This window comes from Amphiprion ocellaris, chromosome 10, assembly GCF_022539595.1.
Source record: "Amphiprion ocellaris isolate individual 3 ecotype Okinawa chromosome 10, ASM2253959v1, whole genome shotgun sequence".
In the NCBI taxonomy this organism is placed as follows: domain Eukaryota; kingdom Metazoa; phylum Chordata; class Actinopteri; family Pomacentridae; genus Amphiprion; species Amphiprion ocellaris.
Window position 1 is genome coordinate 24,580,803 of NC_072775.1, and position 26,937 is coordinate 24,607,739.

General features: G+C 39.6%; 2 protein-coding genes across 10 annotated transcripts in view; both read right to left on the reverse strand.

Annotated features, from left to right (window-relative positions):
- The window catches only part of LOC111576970 (protein tyrosine phosphatase receptor type M), a 178,745-nt gene extending 163,229 nt beyond the window's left edge, over positions 1–15,516 (reverse strand). For 3 of the 9 annotated variants that reach the window (XM_035954125.2, XM_055014638.1, XM_023282971.3), the window contains exon 1: positions 15,132–15,513. In XM_035954125.2, the coding sequence (XP_035810018.2) occupies positions 15,132–15,204 (73 nt within the window). In that variant the 5' untranslated portion in view covers positions 15,205–15,513. Of the gene's footprint in view, positions 1–15,131 lie in introns of all 9 variants that reach the window. The other 6 variants (XM_055014637.1, XM_055014636.1, XM_023282974.3 and 3 more) reach the window with 4 other exon arrangements.
- A 5,854-nt stretch (positions 15,517–21,370) lies between these two features.
- LOC111576986 (leucine-rich repeat-containing protein 30-like) lies at positions 21,371–23,936 on the reverse strand. The gene has a single exon (XM_023283011.3). It carries the CDS (start codon positions 23,631–23,633, stop codon positions 22,734–22,736), a length of 900 nt encoding a protein of 299 aa, XP_023138779.2. The 5' UTR covers positions 23,634–23,936; the 3' UTR covers positions 21,371–22,733.
- Between the last annotated feature and the right edge of the window lie 3,001 nt (positions 23,937–26,937).

Below are 26,937 nucleotides of genomic sequence, written 5' to 3' on the forward strand. Positions count from 1 at the left end.
AACACTTTGTAGTTGTAGGATTTGCCTTTCTTACAACGCAATAGTAAACTTTCCTGATTTCAAACACATTTCTTTACCTTCAAGAAAGGTGTATGAAATGCTGGCTATATGTCACAGTGAGTCATTCCTCATGATGCACTTTTACATGATCAGTTACAGGTAACAATTGGTGGTAGAAATAAATCCAGCAAAAAGCGATCATTACCAGTATGAGACCAGCTGAGTAACATCGCATACGGCACCTCATTTCCCTTTACTCGAACACAACATTACAGCCGGCCCCTGTGGTTCTTTCTGAGGCATAAACACAACTGGGGGCATGACAGATAGAGGCCGGATGTACGATACTCTTCCTACCAACAGGGAAAGGTCAGCTCCGACACCCTGGAAGGAGCCCTCAAGCTCTTGTGGACATTAGGGAGCCAAGCTGGTTTTCTGTGCAGGAGAGGGGTCAGTCCGCCAGCCTAGAGCAAGACAGGAAGAACCACCGACAACCTCTGGCACTTCCACTCAGTCCACGCTGCAAGGGCTGGTTAACCCAAATTGCAAAAGAAACATATTTATTCACTCACCATCATAGTGGTGTTCAACTGTGCAGACAATATTAGCTGCACTGGCCTGGCCTACAGATATTCATATGATACTTCTGCATCATTTGTGTCATTTTAAAACAAGAGAACACCTATTAATCAGTATTTAATGTGTCCTCGGGGCATTAGTTCTGGAGATACAAGCGACATGACAAAATAATGTTATAGGGTTATAAATAATAACCTTATAGCACTGTGATTGACAAGTACATGTGGCAAGGAAAGTGAGTATTATGGAGCAATTGTATAGTTTGTGCCGTAACTCAGCAACGGCTGCATAGGTTAGGCTGTGATAATAATGTTAGACTCACAATTTATTAAAACAAATATGTCGAGATAGAAAGACGTGCAGGCATTCAGCTTGCATGATGGTGCAGACAGCAGGAGATGCACAGTTTATGATCTAGCATTAGTGAAACTTGTCTAGGAGCTGATGAGCAGAATCAAAATGTAAAAATATCTCAATGGCCAACCCTGGAGATAGCAAATGATGAGTTAATTTTAATGGTAAGTTAAAATGTATTTTCAGGGTAGCACAAGAGTCAAAGTCAGAAAAGTGTGGCAGTAATTTATGTTATACAGTACAACAATATCTGTTTAAAGTTTGCCAACACTAAGTAACACCAGCCACACTACTGGCTATACCAAGCCCAATGAAGCTGTATTGGTAAAATCCACCAGTGTGTTCCATAGATTAAGGGCACATGTTGCATACTTTCAACTTGTACATCTACTGTCCGATGTACGTCGCTTTGGATAAAAGTGTCTGCTAAAGGAAATTGTAGAAACGTAGAATTGTAGAATTGCTTATAAATATAACCATACCAATAGAAACAAAGGAATGATTTTTTTTCTTTGAATAATAATCTCATTAGAGGTTATGTGACTTAAATACATCATAAGAAAGCTGAGCACCACGGAGAAAGGAACTCAGGCTCATCCTGCCAAACCTGATTTTGCTGTCACTTTGCCAGTGACAGCAAAAGAGGGAGACTTGATGAGGTAAAATGAAAAGGAGAAGCTTGAAAAGGAAAACTCTTCTAAGTAAAAAAAAATGTAGTTACGAGATTACCAGAGCTGTCTTTGGTTAGGAAAGTTTTTGTATGTTTTGATAAGAAGAGTGTAGGTGTTCCCTCCTTCTGTGTGTTCTACAAATGAACACGACAAGCTTAATTCAGCAGTGTGCGGACCGGACCTGCTGTCCTCTTCCGTAATGCCAGTCTGGTTGCTGGCTCTTTCATATCCTCGTGCCACCGTGTCACCAATTAGCCAGGGCCTAGGTTTCATTAAGGCACCGGCGCTGCCGCCTTCTGTCACATCCCCCATAATAAGCCTGAGATGGGTCTACTACCTGACACACAGGGACAAGTAGGAAAACACGCTGCACATATACGACACACACAAAATACCAACACCAGCTATTCACGACAACACACATCCAAGTGCACGCTACACACACACTGTAAATACAGTCTATGTGTTTATGTGCACAAACACAGACACACATGCATGCTTGGATGCAGACAATCTGTCAACGCTTGACTGTGTTTTGTTCAGACAATTACAGAAATGAAGGCTGACTGACGAAATGCAGAATGATGGAAAGAGACGAAAATTCAGATGGTTGACCTCAAACCCAAGTCACGTCATGCGTGTGCTCGACACGAAACCTAACAGAGAAAAAAATATTTAAAAGCTCTACCTGCAGTTGATCAGCAGTTGTTTGTTTCGGGCCAAGAGTCATTTGAAAATTTTAATATTACTGCCATTATAACATCTGGGTTTTAGTAAGAATGACTAAATGAAATGGAAATTTCACTCTAAAAATATCAGTGATGGCAAAAAGGTGAGTAAAGTGATGACACAGCAACTGAGAAAACAGTTTCACTATGAGGTGAACTTAGGAGCAGTTTTGGAGCTTTCTATCATATCACATGAAGAGTGATGCAAACTCCACACAGGGCTGAGAGAAATAGGATCAATAATAAGTAAACAAAGATTACTACCCAGACATCTGGCTCCAGCTTGTGCAACTTGATTGTTTTCAACATTTGGTGATACATGTCTGTCAATCCTAGTAAATAATTGAGGTTCAACACCCTGCCTTCATTATGTTGTCACTATTTTTGAGTCCTGTCACACAGTAGTGTACACTGAGCTATATCTTGTCTGTACATTTCCAGCTACGGCAGAGCCTTGCTGACAGTTTGGAGAAAGCACAGCTGGGGTGATGCTGGGTTGAAGTTTTCTCCAGGGAAAGGAACCTGGTGGGTTGAAGGGAGGAGATTTTCAGATACACAGGTGCTGCTGAATATTAGTCTCACTGCAAGAGGTCTGGGCTCATGGAAGTGAATTATTCATCTTCTGAACCCAGCCTGTGGACTTATGCTTTACCAGGCCACTGGTTGATGCTCCTGCAACTTTCCAGTGACAAAATAAGGCTGCAGAGCTGCTCCAAAGAGGAGCCACACCGGTTTATTCAACCAAGGCATGCATAGAGAATTCACTAATACCATCACTTGATTCTGCTCACGGTCTCACATTAAATAAAGTTTCCACTACTGTTTTCTCTAAGGGCACCACCATGTATGCAGTAACGTCCGGTCCTGTCAGTCTCAGGCAGGGTGAAGTGGACACACAATTAGCCTTTCAACATGATTAGCTAACACAATGTACCATTAAAATACCAGAGTGATGGTTGCTGGGAATGTTCTCTGAGAAAAACTGCCTTTTTTTCAAAAATAAGGACAGTTCTAAGTGACGTAAGTAGTGTATATATTTCAATTTTCAACAAAAAACCTGAACTGCAGAAAAGAGTTTATGTAAGAAATGAAATATTTAATTAGGTTATGAGGCTGACAAGGACATGAGTAGACTGAATGTAAGACTTGGTGCATTTTGGCTTCAATAAGTAATACACGATGGAGCAGCATACATATTCAAAAAGATGTGCCTATAAAAGGGAACTAAATCGTTTGTAATATAAATCCAGGAGACAAAATAAATGATAGATGTGACATGTATTAACTTTTCATTAACTGCAGGTAAAATGTTGAATTATTTTAATGTGCAGAGAATCACAAAATCTAACAAAACTTCAAGACAAACTCTTTTCTAGTATATGTGTCATGAGACTGGGACCATATGCTGAACTACCGCTATACCTCTCCATTTCAGAACAAATCAAAATGTTTCTATTTCTGCTGCTGAAATCACAAATTTCAACTTATTAAACAAATGCATATCTAATGTTTTTGTACAGTTCAGTGAGTGCTGTAACAATGACATCATCTTACCCCAGAAACCAAATGCATCATATCACAGAAAATAAACTCTATTATAGAGCTGCCGCAATAAGTTGGCATAATTGGTGATGTCAGCGCTATACTTTTTTTTTTACTTCAGTATATTATAGCAAATTTGTATCACTTATTGCCGTGTCATGTCATTAGTTGTGGCTCCACTTGGCTCCTGTTATTGGTCAGCTGCAGTCAGTGCTATCGTTTCAGACAGTGGCAGCAGGAAAGTACAACTTTTCAAAAACACAAGATTTCAAAAGGATGTGAGAATTTCAAATGATCATGGAACAAAAAGTCGGTTTGTATACTGTGCAGGGTCTCGGTGGCAGACCACCAGAGCACAAAGCACCAGCACCTGATGAGAAAGAGACTTCAATTCTGTCCTGCACTCTGTGCTCACGCAAACTGTATCTTAATACAGTTGCGATCCCAATTAAGCTGTGCTCTCATTTACAGATTTTTCTGTTTCAGTTGTCAGAAAATGGAACGAGTAAGAAACAGTGACTGAAATGTGACTTTCTAAGACTACATGCTAACAAACAGTCCCTTCCAAACTCACCTACATTGGAGTGGAAGATGGCAGTTGTGCTGTGAATTTACCAAATTTTAGAATCCAAAGCTACAACCAAAGTCAGAGTAAAAATGCACAGTAAAGATGAAAGGAGTTGCCTTAGCTCCTCTGTGCTTGCAAAATATCCATTGTGTCTATGGTGCACTTCTTTTATATATAAAGAACAAACTTTTTCACTTTAAAGTTTGTCAAAAGGCAACAAATCTGAAGGAAATGGCCCTTTGCTTTATTGGAGAAAATTGATTGATTGATGGGCTGCACAGTGGCTCGGTGGTTAGCACTTTCACCTTGCAGCTAGAAGATCCCCGGTTGGTGTACTAGCCTCCCCAGGATCTTTCTGCATAGAGTTTGCATGTTCTCCCTGTGCATGCATTTCTCCAGGTACTCCAGCTTCCTCAAACAGTCCAAAAACATGCTGAGGTTAATTGGCAAATTGTCCGTAGGTGTGAATGTGATTGTGATTGTTTGTCTCTATGTGTAGTCCTATGCTAGACTGGTGAACTGTCCAGGGTGTCCCCCGCCTTCACCCTGAGTCAGCTGGGAAAGGTCCCATTAAAATTAGAGGTGTACATACCAACTCCATGACAAGCAACAGAAAACAGCAAATGATAGGTATCTAGGTTATGATGTCAATGGCTCGTTGTCCCTTCTTGCTGTTTCTTTTAATATACGTTAGCTAGTATCAACCATTCACACAGCAGCAAACATCAGCAGACAAGAAAATAAGGATATATTTAGATTTGGTGAAACCTATGTGGTGATAAAACGGAGGACTCTTTTCTGTTCAAGGTTCTTTCTTGTCTTTGCCTCTTCTAACAAATCTCTGCACACACTAGCTTCAGCTGGGATCCTGTCATGAATAATGCCCCTTTTAGACATCTGGGAATGGCAACAAGGAAATCCTCAGTTAGCCTCGGGAGTTGCTCAAAGACTAAGTGGAACAGGGAAAATATATGTTTGCAGTTCTGTCAAACTATAGCTTCAGCAGTGGCCAGTAATATTCACTACACAGTACAATATTTCAATATTTTCATTTTCAGTTGTAGCCCTTTAGGCTAATATGCAGTGAAAGTGACAAGCTGCATTAAAAATATAAATTCAGCAAAGTAAGATTGTTTCATTTTAATGTGATGGTTTTTCTAAAATTACGGTAAACATGTGTGGCTGATTCTGTTGTAACTTGTTTAAGTCTAGCGCTGTTTGTCATGATATGACACTGAGGCAGTCGAATTGATGATAACGTTGCTGAAAAACCAACAACGCTTGAGGCTATCACCATTAATTACTCCTCCTTTTACTCTGATACCAATAAGTCTTTAAGGCATCACATTCAACAGAATGCATCCTTCTGGCTGCCAGCGTACTATCATTACAATTAAATTGTCAGATTTTCACCAGTATGTTTATTCAGATGTGCATTATTCCAAAAACGTGTTTTCAACTTTGTTTCCGTTTGAAAAGCGGAGCTTCACCCACACTTCTAATGACTCCTGTGCCCTGTAATTTCTTTAGCGTGGCAAACTCTGATTACAGGGTGGAAGTCAAGCTCCAAGCCAAGCATCATCTTTTCCAGTTATTGTTTTGTGTTTGCTCTGTCTTTAACAGAGGCCCTGCAGCTGTGTGTCTGAATAGCTGTGTCGATGTAGCAGTGTTTAACACCAAAATGAAAATGAGTAGAACAGTTTGCTGCAGCACAGCCTGTGGCTGCTGATTTTTCTAAGCTTTATTTTCTCAGGCAAGTTGGCAAATTAAACAAGGAATGTGCTAGAAAGTGAGCTGACATTGGCCGCTCTGATCATATGCCGTAGTGGACCTGCCTGCAGTAAGCCAAGTTGCCGATAGAAGAGCTATTGATGCACTTGACTCGTGTCAGATTTCAGTGAGTAAACAAACTGTCTTAGGGACAAGTACAAGTGGGAATATGATTCATGTTGTGAGAGGAGATTTGCCACTTGGTTAAAAACTAAAATTTTGATTGACAGTAAAGGAAGACACTTCTGTATCATCTTATCATTCCATTTCCACACGCTAGTTGGAGTTCAGGGGCATACAGAGGTCATTTATATAATAATCCTCATTTTCTGAATGTTTTCAGTAAGACACTACAGCACATCTGTTCTCCAGCATCAGCTCCCACTAATTTATTCTTCCTCCTACCCTCCTCTGGCTCTGGCAGCTCTGGAGTGACCACCCTGTGTGGTGCAGAGCGTACAGTAATGCCATTAAAGTTCCCCCTGGGGAATCAGTCACGCAGAGGTTTGAGCTTAGGGCCAATACAAAAGAGAGCCATTTGAAAAGGAGCCAGCCCAGCCTGAGGAGGTCAGAGGGCTGTTTACAGAACAACAGTCTCTTATCGGCTGCATGCATCCCCAAGGAGCCTCCACCGCTAACAGATAACAGCCACCAAAAAGGCGCAAGAGTGTGACCGATAGGAGTATAATCAGGTACATTCTGCTTTGGGAGGAAGAAGCGGAGGATAAGGATGGATAATAGTATACTCAACTGTTAGCTGTGTGATCATATGACAGAGGGATACCACTGCATTGAAACACACAGTAAAGTGGGTAAATAAAAGTCGACTTTTCTCCTCAAATCACAATAAAAATATGCGATAGTTAATGTATTTTCATATACTAATAACCACTGTTAGACAAGACCAGTGGGGCCTAATTCATCCTCAGGGATCGCTTCATTATTGAACAGTTGAATGGTCAATAGGTTCAGCCAAGGCAGCTTTTAGTACAAGGGCAAATACACAGTGTAAAGTCGATGCAAATAAATGGCACTCAAACAGGCCTTAATTCATTAATGACTGCATGACGTACCCTAATGTGACGGCAACAGATTCAGACTGACAGTAATGGAGAATTTTGCCCCTGGTTATACTCATAACCAGGATGGGGAGCCTTTTCTCCCAGCTCCTTTTTCTCCGCATCCAGGGAGAAGAGGAGGGACGTACACCTGCCTGCCTGAGCCTTGACAGAAGCCTAATAAATAACAGGAGACAAGGTGAAACAGCAGTAGCAGCCCCCCTTCCTCCTTTCCCACTGCCACCACCTACACCGTGTGCGAGCAGCAGCAGTCTACGTAGACAGCTTTTTGGCACGAAAGACAGTCTCCTCCAAGTTAGCAAGTACACTTGTCCCATGAAGGAGGCAAGTTGACTTATTCACGAAATTACAGAAGAAACTTCTAACTTTCAACTACATGACTACGGCACCAAAGCAGAGACGTGCGTTTTATTTGACAGACTTGAAATTAAGCTTGGCGCTTCAGGTCAAGGCTACATGCTCACCTGAACCAAACATCAGAGCGTTTGGTTCAGTGTGCTCGATCGGAATCGATTTCAATTCACATGATAACCCGTGGGTTACAGGCCACAATGCTGAATAGATCGAGCTTATTCAACAGCAGGTGTTGAAGATAAGTGAAGAATGTGCTTGGTTCAGGGTCAATTCAATCTGAGTGAAAGACCACTTGTGTGACTGCCAGTCATTTGTCACCAATGCGGATTAATTTTCACATCAGCAGGAGTCAGCTTTCCATTTCTAAAAAGATTTTTTTTATTTTTTTATATATATATATATATATATATATATATATATATATATATATATATATATATATATATATATATATATATATATATATATATATATATATATGCCAGAAAAAGTGAGCTGACTTCCATCCTTGTACGCAAAGAAGAGACCCAACCACCATCTGAGCAGACACACTAACGTCCTGATTTCAACTGCTTCTCCTGCTCCTCCCTCATTATCCTTCTGCTTCTCGTCACCAATAATAACAATTGAGACCCTTGGAGCATTAATTAGCGAAAATTTCCAGAGTCCCTGAATTCTCTGAGCCACCTACAATGAATGCAGACTTCTGTAAACATGATCCGCTGCATAGTAAGTTGTTGTTTTTCCTACAAGGAATTTTTTTAGACATGGCGATGAGATCACAGAATTGTTGGAGCATGCCTAACATACACAAACACTCCTCTCTCTCTTAGATACACTCCCCCTCCGACTCTCGCTCTCTCTTCATTAGGCAGCCCCTGTGCTGGCCTGTGTGCGATTCATTAGCTTTTATCCTCTTCATTTGAAGAAGGAGCTGTGTATAATTAGAGCATCTCTGTTTGTCCGGCATCCTTCACACAGTCACATCTCAAGGCATTATCATTCCACTGCAGAGCTCCTGGATAACATAGCCACATCAGCCGCCTCGAGAATGAACTTCAAGCTGTTACTGCCTCTCAAAAATGTAAATAAAATCACTTGCAAATCAACAGCTAATGATTGAATGTAGAGTGGCACTCCAGGGATATGAAGATGATGAACCATATTGGTAGACTCTGAGTTCCATGATTTTACTTACTTCCTCCTGCTCTAAAGTGCTCATGATAGGCCATTTTCCATACTCAGGCTGACAAAATAGAGCCTTTAAACCAAAAAAGAAAAGAAAAAAAACAGATGGAATGAAATGGACTTATTATGTATTTATCCTACTGTTTATACCAAACAATCAATGTATTAATGGTTTTTGATGTTTGTACTCCACTAGTACTTGGACGGTCACGTTTGTTGTGGTTCTCTGTACTCCAGCACTTAATCCTCAAAATGTGTGTCTTTAAATGTGTCAATTTTAAGATGATGCAGCAGGACAATGATGTAAACATATAGTGAAAGCTCCCAAAAAGCAGAGGAATGCTTTCTTGTTTTTAAGTCATTTGACTAAATAGCCCCATTTCCCTCACTGAAGACCAGACTGAAAGCAAAAACCCCACAACAGGTATGAAGTGCAAAGAAATGATAGGACACCAAACACTGAAAATAAAGACAGAAAAGCAGATGTTCTTGAGATTCAAACTCTTCACAGATCTTCATTATTTAACGCATTAAGACCTCCCATTGTGCAAGTCTGAGAGGACATATTTTTACATTTTTACATACTGTAGTGCAATTTTTTGGAGTATTTTTATCTGCTTTACATCAATATAACCCTTATATCCCAAGTTCTAATAATATGTATTGACATATGTTTTAACTACTATAATACATTGCTTAAAAGTGAAATAAACTCAATTTTTTTTCACATATAACTCAAAACACAGAAATAGCATAGCTGTATTCCTCAAATTTGTAAAAAGAAAAAAAAAGTTGCACAATATCCTGTGGTCTTATTTGCAAAGATTTTTGTTATATATAAAAGTGCTCTGAGACATGGAAAATGTGGGAAATATTAGTCTCACTCCCCATATTTTATATGCGAAAAGAATGATCAATCTATTTTACGTGGTTTCAAATCTACCACCAATCAGAAATTAATATGCAATCGTAACGCCCGCACTACGCTATATAGGGTTAAAAAAAACTAGTAAAAACAGATGTCTTACATGTTCTATAAAACAGCATATTGACAATTTGCCATAAACTGACATTACTCTCTCCAATATAGAAATGGCAAGTACATCTTCAAGGGCATTGTAAGGTTCTTTGGATTTACTACATGCAGATAAATATGACTGAGTGCTGCATTTTGTATTGAGAGGATTAAGTGTGATGAGATTTTTGACAAGTACATGTTAACTTATCCAGTCACTGTCTGTGCCCTAAGTTGGAGTCTATGTATTTATAAGGCTACAGTTCCCAGATAGTTCAGCCTGGTTACATTTAAACACACCCAAATTAAAGCACAGAATCAGGGCTTTAACGATATCATTCCTGTTTGAGTTTAGATCTAATATGCTGGAGTACAGAACCAACAAAACAGAAATGTGTTACTGTGCAAATACAGACAGAACTTTCCATCACCTTATTAAGTCTATCTATGATACCACTTTTATTAACTTGAGTTTGTTTTAGAACAGTTAAATATGAGAAAAGCTGCAGCCGGACATATCCTTTTCTGATTCAGTCTCCACACTCTGGTACTCTACTGCTCTACGACTCTGAAGATTGCTGTCTAACTTAATGAAAGTCTACCCCTGGGTACTCATGCACTGCTGCTGTGTGCATCATCAACTTGTGACGACAAACACAACTCAGAAATTATTTTGTTTATAAGTGTCATTTACTTTTTGCTGTAACTGCTTTCCTCCCTTCTAAGAATTAGAAACTTATGTTTCCCCTTATACCAATGCTGAATAATTGTCAAACTGTGTGACCTTTCTTCCAACAAATGCAACAGAATTTGTTATGTTGATTCAACATAGTCTAAGTAGACATTCTCATTAGACTAAGTCTAATGAAAATGTCAAAATACTAAACAAGAAAACCAACTCAGAGAGCGCAGTATTCCACCAAGGCTGCTCAGTCGTTGTAGGATTTCCGACGGATGAAATCTTTAAAAAATTTGTAGTCCGCCGTGGTGGATTTGTAGTAAGATCGCAATCATGTGATCGTCAGCAGACAGCTGATGTAGTGTTCACTTATAGTCATAGTTACTGTGATACCGTCTCGCTATTTCACAATGATACAGAAATCTGTAACAAATCCATGGATCCAGACTATAAGCCGCATCACTGCCAAAGTCTAATCACTTGGTCCTTGTGTCATTTCTGACCTTGCCTGAAAATTTCATCCAAATCCGTTTGTCCGTTTTTGAGTAATGTTGTGAACAGACAGACAAACAGACAAACCAACGCCTATTGTCGCATAACTTTTCAAACTAACTATTAATGCTCTCTTTCATGATACATGATGTAAAGCCTTGATTTGATCTATAAACCTACAAATGCAGAGTAGAGGTTGCATCACTTAGTATTTTTTATTTGATTTAATGTATTGCGTCTTACTGTGAAATCATATTTGACCGGTAATCTGAGTAGAAAAGAAGCGGGCAGCTGTTTCAGGGTGAAAATTTCTTAAAAATAATTGCACTTTTGTGTGTCATTAGTTATCAGATGAACCAAGTACGACGGAAATAAGGTATTGAAATCCTGCACCAAGACAAAGAAGAGTGTACGGACTGGAATTTTCCCATAAACCAGAATGTTAGACCTTCCTATCAGTAAAGTATGGATAATACTGTCAGTCTAGTCATTTCAAACAATGGTCTAAAAATGGTCTAAGTCTATACAGCAGCATGATTTGGCATATTTGCAAGTTCTTAAAGTTTAGTTATTAAAGTCACACACCCCAACATGTCTACCAGCCATGATCAGTCTTGAGACAGCTCTGCCGACAAACTCAGCAGACCCTTTAGGAAGTCGCACATGTACCCACAGTGTTTGAACAGCTTCAGTAAATTCATGTGTTTCCAGTGCCTTCATTATCATCATAATAAAAGTGTCTGAAAAGCAAAGTTACAGAAGAACGTAGACACCTCCTTTTCTGCTTTGTACTATCATCAATCACCATGGAGCTTTTTTTTCGTCCTCCAACATTGGTTGAAGCCATCGTACAAAAAAAAAATAAAAAAATCACATGCATATTTAATTTCATTCTCCACTGGCTCCCACAAAGGAAACTGCCACCCTTCAGGACACCTTTCGGAAAAGTCTCTATTAAATCTGAGTCAGCTGGGAGAGGGAAAAAAAATGGGAAAAAAAAAGAAATATTTCATGAGTGAAAAACTATCTAAATTATGGCCAGACTTCAAATGAAGTGCTGTTTATCTTCTCAAGCAGCCAATGTGTTGTTTTACTCCTTAGTCACAGCTCGGATGGCAATCAGGATCGGTCAACCAGGACGCTATCAGCAGCAGTCACTCTGCAGTGACAAACTACAGCGCTGCATCCCATGCATGGGCATTATTCTGAACACACGCCTCACCTCTATCAGAAAACAAGGCAGGTTTTATGGCGGTTGGAAAAGGTGGTAAACATAACAAAGCACACAGCTCACTGGAATTTAATGTGCTCGGCCAAAAGACAGAGTATAGATATCAAAGGCCAGGCCTTCTAGAAAAAAAGCTGTCTTCATAATGCAGAAAACAAAAGCACTGGCCATACACAACAAGTGATTTATAGTGTTGTTTTTTGCTTTCCCTCTGAACCTGGAGCATCCAGTGGGCATTGTGAATGCAGGGGAGTGGAGTGGAGGGGAGGGCGGTTCATAAACAAGTTCACAGAGAAAGGAGATGAAACTGATACAGTGATTCTGACTATAGATTCGGTTTTGGTTTTTTATATAGGTAAATTAAAAGACTTACAAAGAACCTTTCTCTTTTATCGAATTGCAGCTGCACAGTCACAAGGTGCTGATACTGTGCACTGAAGTAGACTGGTGCTCTGGTTACCTCAGTGATCTAATTATCACATGAGCTGTTATCACATACGCTCCATAACAAATGCCTCCTGCCGCATGCACAGACTCATACTTAGCCTCTACCTCTCCATCCGTGTGTGGCTAATCCGTCACCCTAGCCAGAGAGAGTAAAATACGTCAAATTGATTTCTTCCTGGTTTACATATTTACACACACACTCATGCAATTAGGAGCACATTTATCGATAGTTTCGGTACCACTGGGAGCCCTGCAGTGCAGCCCACTCCAATAAATCACCCATTCCTGAGGTTGCCAGCAGGCAAGACTGATAAACCTCACACAAAAATGGACTGGGAATACTTTGAGCTTCAGGGTAAGAGAGTTTTCAGTCACTAAAATTGACCCATGGTGTTGATACTGTTTGATAAAAGCTTTTTTTTTTTAAATCATAAAATAAATAATGTAGGTTCCTGAATATGAGAAATCTCCTGTATGTATAAAAAAAATCCATGTCTCCAGTTTGTAGAAAGCAGCCACACACAAAATAAAATAATCATTGCTTAGCTCATAAATTGTGTTGTTAAATCAAAGTTGTGAACAATTTTGTCACATTGTGACACAAATAGCTTCCAGAGGATATCTGAATTCTGATCTATGTGTCTGGCTTGTGGTCCTCCGCTCAGGGTAGCTTAACTTGATCATCTGGGTATCATATTATATGTGTACCATGCTGCCCCCAGCAGGCTCTGTGAAAAGTGCATCAGCTGCCTGCTGAATCCCACAGCATCCAACTCTAGCTGAAACCACACATCACACAGCAACTTCAGCACACACACCACTTCTCCATAGTCTAAGCAGTATAGAAAATCAAACACATTCAGGGATTAAAATCAGTCTGTTCCATTTATGAATGAGGTTTTCAAATGCAGCTCTAATTGTACAGGCATTATGGATCACCCTCAGTCTGGAAATTCACTGTCTATACATTGATTGGTATGAATATGGGCTAATGTGCCCTTTTCCACATAGATAGTCATTGTGGAGAAAGCCGAAACGACCCCTTCAGGGACTGATTTAGACTTGTTGTAATGTAAAGTCCCCGTGGGCAGCCTACGGTCATTATATTGAAGGTTAAAGTCTGCACTATTGTTTGACCAAATAATCACATTACATCCAGAAGAATTCCAAGCACTTAGAACAATTACCCACAGTGCAATTAATCTGACTATACACAGATAATTTCTATATTTTATGTATATAGGGTATTCAATTAACAGTATTCCATTTAGACAGTTTCAGAATCTTCATAGCTTCCCATAAATAGTGGGGGAAAAATTCTAAGTCAGATCAGCGTCTGGTGTTATTTCCTGAACTTTTCTCCATAACAACGCAGTGAATGAATCAGTGAAGATACCCAAATACTAATGTGTGCGTTTTATCATTATAGGGAAGGCTGCATCAAAAGCCAGTCAGTAGGTGAAATAACAATAGGGGATGAAGTGAAACTCTGGAGAAAAAATGAAAATCAAAACACTTTCAACTTCAGCTGAAAAGAGTGCCGCCAAATGAAAGAGTTCCCATTAACGTTTTGGCAGTTAATTTAATTAAAATCAGTTTTGGGACTTGATTTGCGCACACAGCTCTTAAAAAAAAAAAAAAAAAATACAAACATCCATTCGTTTCGTGTAGAGCATTCAAAACATATGCTTTTAATAACATAGAAACTGTTAATATGAAGCACGGTGCAGGAGCCTGGCATGGGAATTTGATATTACGCACAGAAGTTCAACTATTCAGCCTGGGATGAAAAGACCTCTGCCCGCCGAATATCATTCTCATTAGGTATATTTGTCCGGCAACTACAGTTTAAAGTGCTTGTAACCGGCGTCCATACAGACAGTTTGACAGAATAATTCAAGTTCACATCGAGTTCACGGTGAAATGACAGTAGCCGTGGTCCCGTTTGGCTTAACGCCTCGTCTACAAACCAGCAGCGCACCGTGACACATTTGGTGCGTGAATCCCTTAAGGTTAATCACATTAGACAGCAACTTATCAAGATAAAGTTAGACACAAACACTGAACTCCTTAAACTTGTGGTCGTGTCAAATAGCGGCAGTGGGAGCAGCGGAGGAGCTCCGTTACGCACACCGGCTCCAAAGGTGACAATCCGCTGCTGCTCAATGCAAGCGTCGGAGCCCCGAACTGGAACACTGAGTTGATTATAAATAAATAAATGTAGACGGGATTTAAGTTTTAAGCCCATACGACACATCTGTTGTGCGTGCTCGAATTTTAGATCATAAAGATTTATTACAAGAATCAAACTGCAACCGAACTGTCTGACAAAACAGTCGGCAAACTCATTCTAAGTGAATTTCCCTGCACTTCGCACCCCGTATCCGACAAAGCATGGGTTCGGCATCTACGAGCACGTCCAGGTGAAGCTCCTTACCTTTAAAAACTTCTCCTCGGGCGGACAACAGCAGCGTTATTGCAGCAAACAAGCAATTGATAACTTTCTCCATGTCGCCGTCGTAGCGTTAACCCCCAGCCGCGGGGTTAACTGTTGTGTCTTTGTGGAACTTAAATCCTACCTAGACTTTGTTCAGACCTAAAGTGTGTTCTCCCTGCCCTCCGTCCCTCTGCCTGCTGTCGGGGAGTGACAGGAGATAGTCGCCGACACGGCTGCTCCTTGCCGGCTTGCTCCACACTTGGAGGAGAAATGTGTGAGTGAGTCCTGATTCCTGAATTACGCCTGGATTGAGTGGTCCGGCAGCTCCAGGAGAACAGCGACTGTGTGCGCGCTGTCTGGCCGGTAGAGGGCGCATGTGAGGCCCGCCGGTGAGTGAGAGGGCAGGCGGCGTCTCTCCGCCTGTTCATCTGGAGCATCTGCCAACAGCGAAGTTAGTGGAATTAAAGATGCAGCCATGGAAGCACCTGTGGGTGGTTAACCATGTTAATACTGGCTTCATCTCCTCATTGTCTGGGCTCTCATAGAAAAGTACTGATAGAACTTCTAAATAGAGTAATAAATAGAAAGGTACTGACTTGTATAGGTCATTCCAGAATTGGGGGACATCAAATTTCAGAAAATCCATGTACAAAATACTAAAACATGCAGTTGTTGTATAAATTTACTTGTCCTGAGACCAAATCTAAAAAATTAAAAATAATTTTAAAAACCTAAGAGAGAAAAAAATGTTCGAAAATATTTTTAAAATACCAAATAAGTCTGGAGTTCCCCCCAAAATGCCATTTTCTCTTGTCCCACCCCTCTGATGACCAAATTCAATCTCAAATAAAACAGTTAAAAATAAATTTAAATCTCCTTTTTTTGGTATTATTTTTTCTATTTGTTGTCTTGTAATTTGGGGATTTTTTTAAATCAATTTAATATCTTAATCTAGAATTATTATGCATGGAACGTGTGTCCCACAACATGTTAGCACAACCTTTTTTAGCCGGTAGAAGAAGAAGAAAACAGTGAATCACATGATATGCTGGAATTGATATCCTGAAACAGTTTTCCTAAAGAAAGGATAGAGCAAAGCTATGTCCTCTCTTCTATTTTTTTATATAACATTGTCAGCCTTGATTGAATGTCTCACTCTACCTCATGCCACCCTGTTATGCATATTATCAAGATCAGACAAATTCTTTTATACATTTTCCTTTACTGTTTTCCATCAGTAAGTTTGTCATCGTGGTCAGCAGTAACAGCTAGCTAAATATCTAGCTTCTACTCCTGAGAAAAAGCTATTAATAGCATGGATTAGCAACCCTGTTACTGCAATTAGAGTAGGGTTAGTAGACAACAAATAAAACATGGAATAAAAATGGTAGCATTGATGTTGCTATTGCTGAGCCAATCAAACCTTTGATAGTTTATTATCTATTATTGGTGAATATGGAGCTGAAAATTGTAAAAAAGAAGGTCTATTTTTTTTTTTTAAATTTGAAGCCCAATTGTCCTCCAATTCTGGAATGACCCATCACGCTTGGCCACAAACTGAACTTGAACATTTAACAAACAAAATACTGAAAAACACCATAAACCCCGTCAGATCACTTTCTCAACAGCCTAATCTGTTGTCCTATTATGACATCAACCTGCAGTTCTGTCCTGATTGGACAGGCTGGTTTGGCAGCCCAAAACAGAAGATCAAACAGACGGACCCAATCATCTGTCAGCAGAACATATGAAAGTTATCTGTATTTACATGAACTACATTAGTGTATGTTTTAAAAAGGAAATGTAAAAAAGCCGGTGAAGCCAGCGGCTGCAGATCAGAGACATATAGTTCCAAATCCAGAGACACCTGCAGCGAGAACAAACACAATTGCTCACGTTAAAATATGTGTAAACTCAGTTGGCACCAGAATGTAATGCAACATTGTCGTACATATTTCATTGATCATCGCTTCTAAATCTCGTTTAGCTGAATTGGGCTTTTGATTTTATTTATTAGAAGAACTAAATAAAAGGTATTTTCACGCTCACACTGACACTGTAATCTGTTAACTCATTACATGAAAATCTCAACCAGATGGATTTTTAATCATAGTTCGCTTTGTGCATCCTTTCTCATCAGACTCATGCATTGATCCTATTTAAGGAAAAGTCAGGCTGACATTTATTAGCTGACCTGGTGAAATGAGGCGCATCATCACACTTTTTTTTTTAAATTTTAATTTCAGCTTCAGTGAATCAATAATGATGCTTTGCTTTAATTTATGCAAATATTTGTTCTAAATGAGTTTTATCTGAGACAGCAACTGCAAACAAGGCTAGGATATTTTCACAGCTATATCAAACAGAGGGATAAAGAAGGAACTAATGACAAAGTCAGCCAATGTCATTCCCTTCTTGTTTTTGCATGCATAAACACACATGGCAATTTCACTTGTACCAGCAGTTTTTAAAGCTAATTAAAATGAGGCCAGATTGACAGGGGTCTACATTTAGTATCTAATGACCCCCTGTTGCCAAGGATATATGGCTCCACTTCTCTGTAAGTACACAAACAAAGCCTGACTCATTCCATTGAAATGCCACCAGTGTCTTTGTGGTGTTTAGGTATTGTCTTTGCTACAGCAGTTATGTTGCCAGGAATGCATGAATGCCAGTCTGAGCAGAGCTGTCATGGGAATTTGTGGGAATGTAAACTGATGTGATTGAATGGATAACATCATTGTTTTGCACTTACAAATACATGGCGAGAGAGAGAGAGAGAGAGTATGTTTTGGAGTGTGTGATTGAGGGGTGTGTGTCAGTGGTTTGCCATAAACACAGTCTTAAGTCATGTTGAACAAATATATTCTACCCCACTCCAGTGGTTTCCTTTTTTCTGGTGTAACCCCACAGCCCAACAGACTATGCAGTGACACCACCAACCACGTCCCAAATGTCATCATTTGAACGATTTTTAAACTGAATATTTATTACATTTATTACACATATAAAAGCGAACTATTTCCTCCTGCAACTGAGTTGTCAGCGTTAATGTCCTTTTCATGAAGTTACCAACACTTGAAGTGGTAGAAGATGGACATTTTAGCAATTCAGTCAAAGTCAGCTATTCAAAACTTTTATCAATCATTTTGTTTTTGTCAAACTTTTACCAACATCCTTTAGCTCTTTTGTCACCATGTGAATACTTACTATTGAAAACTGTGAAAGCTCTTAACCTATCCTCTTTAGGTATGATTTAACCTTTTACATCAACCTAATTACCATCCCTTTGTGTGTTTTTCCTGTAGCTATTTAGACTATTTAATGATTGTCTATTTCAACTTATAATACAGTTTGCTGATATATTTCAGCCTTTGCTTGTTACTATTTATACTTGTTCACAATGCTTCACACAAATACAATACAGTTGAAAAGTTTGGGGTCACCCAGACACTTTCGTGTTTTCCATGAAAACTTGCTAACATAATTGCGCAAGGGTTTTCTAATCATCAATTAGCCTTTCAACACCATTAGCTAACACAATGTAGCATTAGAACACAGGAGTGATGGTTGCTGGAAATGTTCCTCTGTACCCCTATGGAGATATTCCATTAAAAATCAGCTGTTTCCAGCTAGAATAGTCATTTACCACATCAGCAATGTCTAGACTTTATTTCTTATTCATTGAATGTTATCTTCATTGAAAAAATGCTTTTCTTTCAAAAAATAAGGACATTTCTAAGTGATCCCAAATTTTTGAATGGTAGTATATAAGCTCTATAAATACAGATTTTTTTTGTCATCCTTTTCCTTTTGAGCTACAAACAGATTCTAAAAAAAGAATAATAAGGAATAAAGGCTCATTGAGTTTGGTATGAGACTAATCAAAACAATTAAATTTCAAGGTGGAAATGCTCCTTTAGGACAATGACTGCTCATTCCATTCATTATTTGTCTTGTAGCATATAAAAATACTATATGGACATGTTAATAAGGCAAAAACAAATAAAGAAAAAGTTTCCCCACTTGGGGGTCTTTTAAGCCTTTATATACAGTTAACTCAAATATATTTCACAATCACATCATCATTTTTGTTTTGTCACATTAAGTAAGCTGCAGAGACACCACTGACTGTGAGTCTCCAATTCGATGAGTGGTGACAGCCAAAGTCAAACCCTTGTTATTTTTCTTTTTTTGTCATGTAACCTTTCTCAAGCTTACTTTTATCACACCCTCAAAGCAAGACACAGACAAGCTGTGACATTACACTGATTGGATGAGAGGAAGTGCCTCAAAAACTGATGCCAGGTCAGGATCAAAAGATTCCATATTTAGGCTTTAAAGGTTATGAGAGTGGTCTGCTGTTTCAGTGACTCACTGCAGCTGATTTCTAAACAACATCCTGAGTTACTGAATAGGTTATACTGACATTTCATCATGGATAGCCGCCAGCAGTAGGGAAGAGGCCGGTTGACCCTTGGCAAATCTAGACTCTTTCATATGTCTTCCTGCAGAGAGAGTTTACATCAGTTAAATAAAAGAATGATGAGTTAAATGACACTTTGTAATTGACATAAGTGACAGTATAATGCTTTGTCAATAAATGGCAATCACCTCACCTTGTGTGAGGGGTCTCAGTGTGAGTGAATAAATCACAGAACTTAAGCTGCACTCCAAAGAAAGACTTATTAAGTCTCTCCTCATGTGGCTTCCAGACAACAGTGGTTTGCCTTTTAATTCCATTGTGATTATCCCATGCCTTGATTGTCAAAAGCTCAATATGACATTGATTAGCTGTCCCTCATTATGGAAAGTCACTGGCTGCTGGTGATGCTAAACTGCTTTCTAAGCTTTAGCTTATGAATGCAAAATACCAGTCTGCATTCATCCGTTTGTTTCATCTTGCAGTGTCTCATTATAAAGTAAAGTTATTGGAGCACATAGCAATTAAATAGGATCAGCAAATCCTAAAAAGCCCAGTTACCACAGTCGTGACTGATCCCTGGTATACATCTGACCACCAAGTTAACACCACTGACTGTACTGAGAGAGATTGCCAAGAGGCAAAAGATAACTTTAACTTGTTGTCATACTGATTAAAGTGTTCCTGTGTGCTTTACCTAACAATACACTACAGACCATATGCATTTCAAAAATATATCCTAATCATTTGGAATTAAAATACAAATTGTGTCTGTTAGCTACTGATGGGAAGTGTTTCTGACTATATATAATGTTAGCTTGATGGTAAATAAGTGACACTAGCAGACATTGTCTTTGTATAATGTATCACTAAAATAGTAACAGTAACACACAACACCTGAATTCAGGTCATCTGACTCACACTGAAGCAATATCTTTATCGGTGCTTTAGTTGACAGCATGTTCCATGATAACTATCTAGGACAAAGACTTATTCAGGAGGGGTTCATCTATCATGAATGCAAGGGTTGTGTGTGTTTCTGTGGGTGTGAGCATTGCTCAGCGAGAGAGAACGTGAGTGGATAACTCAGCTAGCTCAGCAAACACCTCGACTGTTGTAGTAACAGGTACATACCAACAGAGGTCACTTTTTTGTCTTTCCCATGCCCTTGGGGTGACTGGTTAAATGTGACCTTCTTGAAGGTTATGACATAGTGTATGTGTAAGCTTCATTTGAATTCGCAGCTACAGCTTGACATGAACGCAACAACAAATCAGACATGCACCTGTACACTTGAATGCACTCCTCACTATTGCTGAGTAAAAACTGCCATTCAAAAGATAGGGGTCACCCAGACAATTTCATGTTTTCCATGAAAACTCACACTTTTATTCATGTGCTAACATAACTGCACAAAGGTTTTCTAATCATCAGTTAGCCTTTTAATACTATTAGCTGACACAATGTAGCATTAGAACACAGGAGTGATGGTTGCTGGAAATGTTCCTCTGTACCACTATGTACATATTCCATTAAAAATCAGCTGTTTCCAGCTAGAATAGTCATTTACCACATTAACAATGTCTAGACTGTGCTTTTGATTCATTCAGTGTTATCTTCATTGAAAAAAACAAAATTGCTTTTCTTTCAAAAATAAGGACATTTCTGTGTGACCCCAAACTTTTGAACGGTAGTGTATGTACAGACCACATCATGCAGCTGCTCTGTTGTTGTTGTTCAAGCCAAAGTTACTTCTCTACAAACAGCTTCATGGTATAGTTGCAGAAGTAGCAAGAGAAATTTAAGTTTGTCCCTATCATGACTAATCTGGCTCCTTTTATTTTTTTTTTAAAGAAAAGACTAAACGGCAAAGCAGTGATTGTTAATCATTCAAAATAAAACTCCAGTCCTTTAACCAATACCACTATAATGCAGAATTGCTGACATTTATCTTAATATTTTGTACACTTCAATTTGGAAGTTATATTTAAAACAGATATGAAATAATCAAAATTATGTTTCTCCAATGAAAGATGACAAAACTTGAACATTCATGTATTCACATACAGTTTGGACATTCAGTATAACTGTATACAGTTAAAGACAATAATCATATTGTTTCAGGATGAATTTGTGGCTGAATACTATTTGTGCACATATTTTCAGCTTTGTGCATTTAGCTCCAACAGTTACAACTACAGTGGCACCTTTTATACATGCTTCACATTGTTTTAATGAAATGTGTAGTTTATTTTGCTTTATTTTGAGTGCTGCAATAAGTGTGTACCATTCTCCAAGATCTATTGTAGATCTAAATCGATGATTTAATGCACAAGCTACAAATCAGTCCAAGCTCAAAGGTCTGCTTGTGAGCTTTTAGAGCTTTAGCTTACAATGTCTCATTTAAAGTATTTAAAATTAATTGAATAAAATGCGCCTCCATGCTAAATATTTATTCTATTTTTGGAATACACAATCATATCATTTGTTTTTTCACTGTTTTAAAATTTTTGCTGTTACAATACACAGCAATGTCTGCCCCCCAGCAGCACTTGATCTGATAGAGTGGAATAACATTTAATCAGAGACTATGTCCCTGCTGTGCTTTGTTTTGTTTATTTATTTTTTATTTTTTGCAGATCTTAAGCCCCCCTCCCCCATTTTTTCCACTGACTTTATACACCTGATTCCTATGACCTGAATGCGACAAAGAGAGTTGCGATCTGTAACTGAACTTAACCCCAGTGGCCCCCTCACTGCCACTAGGCCAAACAAGATCAACTGACCAGCAATCAGCACCCAAATGTAGACCTGGGAATTTTTGAGCTGAGCGAGTCGTCCAGACTGTGGCTTAACAAATGTTTAGACGTGACACAGCAGTTACTAGTTTATTTATATCCAAACTTTATCTTTTACATTTAAAAAAAAAAAAAAGGAAAATCTACTTGTCAGGCAGAAGAAATCCAAATGTGACTGACCATAGTTTGTACCATTATTACATAATAATGGTCACTTGTCTTGAGGCATGATATCTTAGGCAGGCAGTTTGAGGTAACAGCAGACTCAGAGCATGACTACCACGTGCCAAGGATTTGGTTTGTGCCAACATCCTCTTACGACACTCACTCTTTTAGACACACACAACACTCTCAAACACACATACACACAGGGGTAGTCCCTCATGTGGGCTTGAGGTAGTTATAGAGGGCACTGAGTCCTCCCTGCAGTACCTCCTGGATAGGCTTGAGGAGGGGGTTATGGATAATATGAAGTCCTTTATCCAGTGGGTGGCAGGCCAGCCGCCCGAGTCTGCTCAGTAGGTACATTTCCACTGGTACACTTTGCAGTGCATTAAAGTCAACATTGAGGAGTTCTAAAGACTCCAGGAAGCAAAGAGTCTTCGGCAGTGTGTGTATACTGTTTCCCTCCACGATGAGGATCTTCAAGTTGACCAGGTCCTGTATCTGGTCTGCAATAGTCTCCAGACGGTTGCAGGCCAGGTGCAGGAAGACCAGGCCCTTCATGCTGTAGACACAGGTGGGGATGTGAACGATGCGATTGTGACTCAAGTTGAGTTTGGTCAGGTTGTGCATGGCTGCCAAGCTGCTGGGGAGGGCTGAGATCTGGTTGTTGGCCAAGCTGAGTACCTCCAGGCAGGTGCAGGAGCCCAGCTCCTCAGGGACCTCGCTGAGGCGGTTGCGACAGGCAAAGAGTACACGTAGCTTTTTCAGAAGGCCGATCTCGGGCGGAAGGCTGGACAGGTTATTTCCCCACAAGTTGAGAACCACCAGATTGTCCAAAGCACTCAGAGCGGGAGGCAAAGAGCACAGGCAGTTCATGGATAAATTTAACTTTTGAAGCCCCCGAAGCTCCCACAGCTCAGTAGGCGTTTCGTCAAGCCCCCGCATGGCTAGACTCAGGGTGCTATAACCGAAGTGCATTGTAGCGTGTCTATGGATCCTCTCAGCAGCTGAGGACAGGCTGGGCTGGTCGTCTCTAATCGCACACTTCCTCCTTTGATTCACACTCACCTCATTCAGCTCCTTGTCGGACAAACTGCGAGATTGCTTCCCACCCATCGTCCTCGTGGTGCTGTTGATTCTAGTACTTATATTGAGAAGTGAGCATGCAATTAGCTGAATCACCAACTCTCGAACATTGACAGGATTGCTAAAGATAATGACTTCTGCTTGATCTCCAGGGTTCTTGAACAAGTCACGCAGTACATCGTCAGTTCCACTGGTACTATAGAGTCTGGAGGTGGAGAGTTCCTGATGTTTGGCAGCAGTTACTCTGAATCCTTGCTGTTTTTTCTCCCCGAGCTGAGTTACAGCCTGCTGTAACAGAGGACTATGGGGGCAGCGTCTCCCAGACCAACTGCCTGTCTTACTGGATTTCATTCCCCAGCTGGTCCTGTCACTTTTCAAGTCCACAGATAGCACCCTGCTCCCCACCCACTATAGGAGGGCAGGGCTGAGGATAGGATGCTGTGTGAGCTCAGTCAGTTGAGGTCATTGCAATGATCTCATAGCCTAACACACAGAAATACACCAGTGCTCACACATGCTGTCACACATGATACAAAACCATGTTTATTTTGTTAATACATTCTAAGCTACACTTGCTATTCTTTGTTACACTGTGTTATTTATTACTGAGATATTTAGCATGCTAATACTGACTGACCACAATTCCCTTTCAAATCTTTTTGTGTCGGCCTGAGCTTTTATACATGTTCTCCAGTTTTAACTTAAATATGGCATAAAGCAGGCAGCAATGAAAACACTGAATCATCTCTCAAAAATGTAGCAATTCCTAGACATATGTGTCCAGCCTCCTGCCAGATGACGTTGGACGAGATGTGGGATACATGGTAAACGCAAAGAGGCAAACAACCATGCACGCTCACATTCACACCTACAGCCTCTTTAAAATCACCATATAACAAATTAATAAATGTCTTTGGGCTACTGGAGGAAGGTGGAGCTTCCTAAGGGAACAAGGGTACAAGGAGAGCGTGCAAACCACAGCAAAAGACTCTAGTTGACCAGCAGGTCCAAACCCAGAACCTTCATGTTGTGAGATGACAGTGTTGCTCTAATCAAATTACGTGTTTTATAAATCTGTCTAAAATTTTGTTGCATCCAATATTTAGTTTTTAGTTTTTGCCATCATTTCCCCATTGATAATTTGGGCTAGGGATGCACAATATTGAATTTTTGCAGATATGTGATGTTGATATTTCCAACTCATTTGGGCCAATTGTAGATACCAATATATGCACATAGATTTAGTACCTAATTACAGAGAACATTAAATCTATATGAATTAACGTATTATTATCCCTACTCTTGTCACAATGTTTCACTGGCAGGTACAAAAATATATACATTGCATCCATGGGGCAAAATAAGAAAATGACCTTAAATTACATATTAAACATGCCATATTTACTTCTATGTAATATTTTCAAGCAAAACAGTAAATTTTTATCCTGACAGGTGTTATTTGCCTGTGAGTGTTCATTTTGGCAGACGCTCATATATCACTTGAAAGCCTCAATTAGCCGATATCAGTGATGATGCCAATGACATTATGCATCCCTGCTTCAGGCACATTTTGCATAATATTTTCAGTGCAGGCGAATTTCGTGTGATGGAGTTTGTTTATATTGCAAAGTAACAACTTTTCCTTAAGCAAAGAAAGTGAATGCTGGATCCTCTGGGGAAAACCTACACTTACAGGAGAACATTCAAATTCCACTTAGGTTTCCTGAGCTGACTGTTTTTCAGTCAAAGACTCCCTACTCTGAGGCAATGATGCCAGTTTTTTAGTGCCAAATTACAAGTCTGTCCCAAAGGGTTCTACTAGCGGTAAGACAGGTGACCCTCTCTGTCCTTACTGCACGGATTAAAAAGAAGAAGAAGAAGAAGAAGAAGAAGAAGTTGTTTTTTTTCTAAATGAAAATCAACCTCCCCTACATAAAGATATTCACATTAATAACAAGAAGCAGAGAGCACAGTACTCCACCAAGTCTGCTCAGTCATTATATGATTTCCGACTTATGAAATCTTTTAAAAAAACTCATAGTCTGCAGTGGTCGATTTGTAGTAGGATCACAATCATGTGATCATCAGCAGGCAGCTGACATAGTGCTCACTTGTAGTCATAGTTACAGTCACACTGTGCAGCTATCTCACAATGATATTCAGTTGGTCCTTGTGTCATTTCTGACCTTCCCTGAAAACGTTATCCAAATCCGTTTTTGAGTAATGTTGCTAACAGACAGACAGATAGACAAACAGACAAACCAATGCCAATCGTCGTATAACTCCGGTGCGTTCCTTGGTGGAGTAATAAGAATAATACTGTGACATACCAACATAAAGGGCATTACCCAGGAGGGGTTAAAGTTGTTGAGAATTACATTAATAAACACATAAAAAGACCTTTTAATAAACCATTTAGAAAATGTTTACAGGCTGGTAATAAATGCTAAATAAGTGTTTTAAAATAAAGTGTTCTCTAATAGTTGTTAAAACAGTAAGTAATGTGAGCTGTGAACACAGTATAAATGGCAGAGGTGTAAATGAGACCTTGGATTTGATCCACTTTCCTCGAGAGCCTCACAGAATCTGACCAGGACTTGGAGTGGCTTTAGTCATCATTCTTCACCCAGTCCAGTAATCAAACCACTAGGATGACAGTTAGCAGTGATTTCCAACTCTAGGGACTCCGTCGCTCTGCTCTAAATATGGCTACATCAGCACTTCTGACTGACAGGTTGAACCATGCATTTGCTGAATTGAACAACAGAGATGTTGAGGTGCATTGCCCATTCAGGCAGCTGCTTGTGCAGCACGTCTTGTCTGGACATTTTTTTAGTAAACGTTAATACCTTTATATCACACTAAGTTTTGTAAAAGTGGCTGACTGGTTGATTTCCTGTGTGTGTGCTCGCAGCAAAACACTTAATCACAAAGTCTTTATACAGCCCTCCCAAAAATCTGCACTGCTGATCTTGTGTGTGCCATGGCTAATTTCACAAACAGCAGGATTGTTATGTCTTGACAACCTCCATAGACATGAAAAATGTTCCCCACTCCCTCCCCAGCTGTCAAATATGCAGAAAACTTTGGCTTCATATGCAAGTCCCTCATCATGGGTTAAATGCAGCATCACAATGCCTGAAAAGAGCTGAAATGGATGGATAGATGGAGGGACGGCATGTTAGGTAGGTGGACAAATGGACAGAGACAATAATTCCTGGTTCTCTGACAGAGAAATGTCATCATGATATATTTCCCCATAACACACCTTCATCATAATCTTGTGAGTGAATCTTCATTAAATGTTCGTCTTTTTATCCTATGCTTACTTTTT

Coding starts and splice junctions, on each gene's coding strand:
- LOC111576986 (XM_023283011.3), bottom strand. CDS start 23,633: ATGGGTGGGAAGCAATCTCGCAGTTTGTCCGACAAGGAGCTGAATGAG.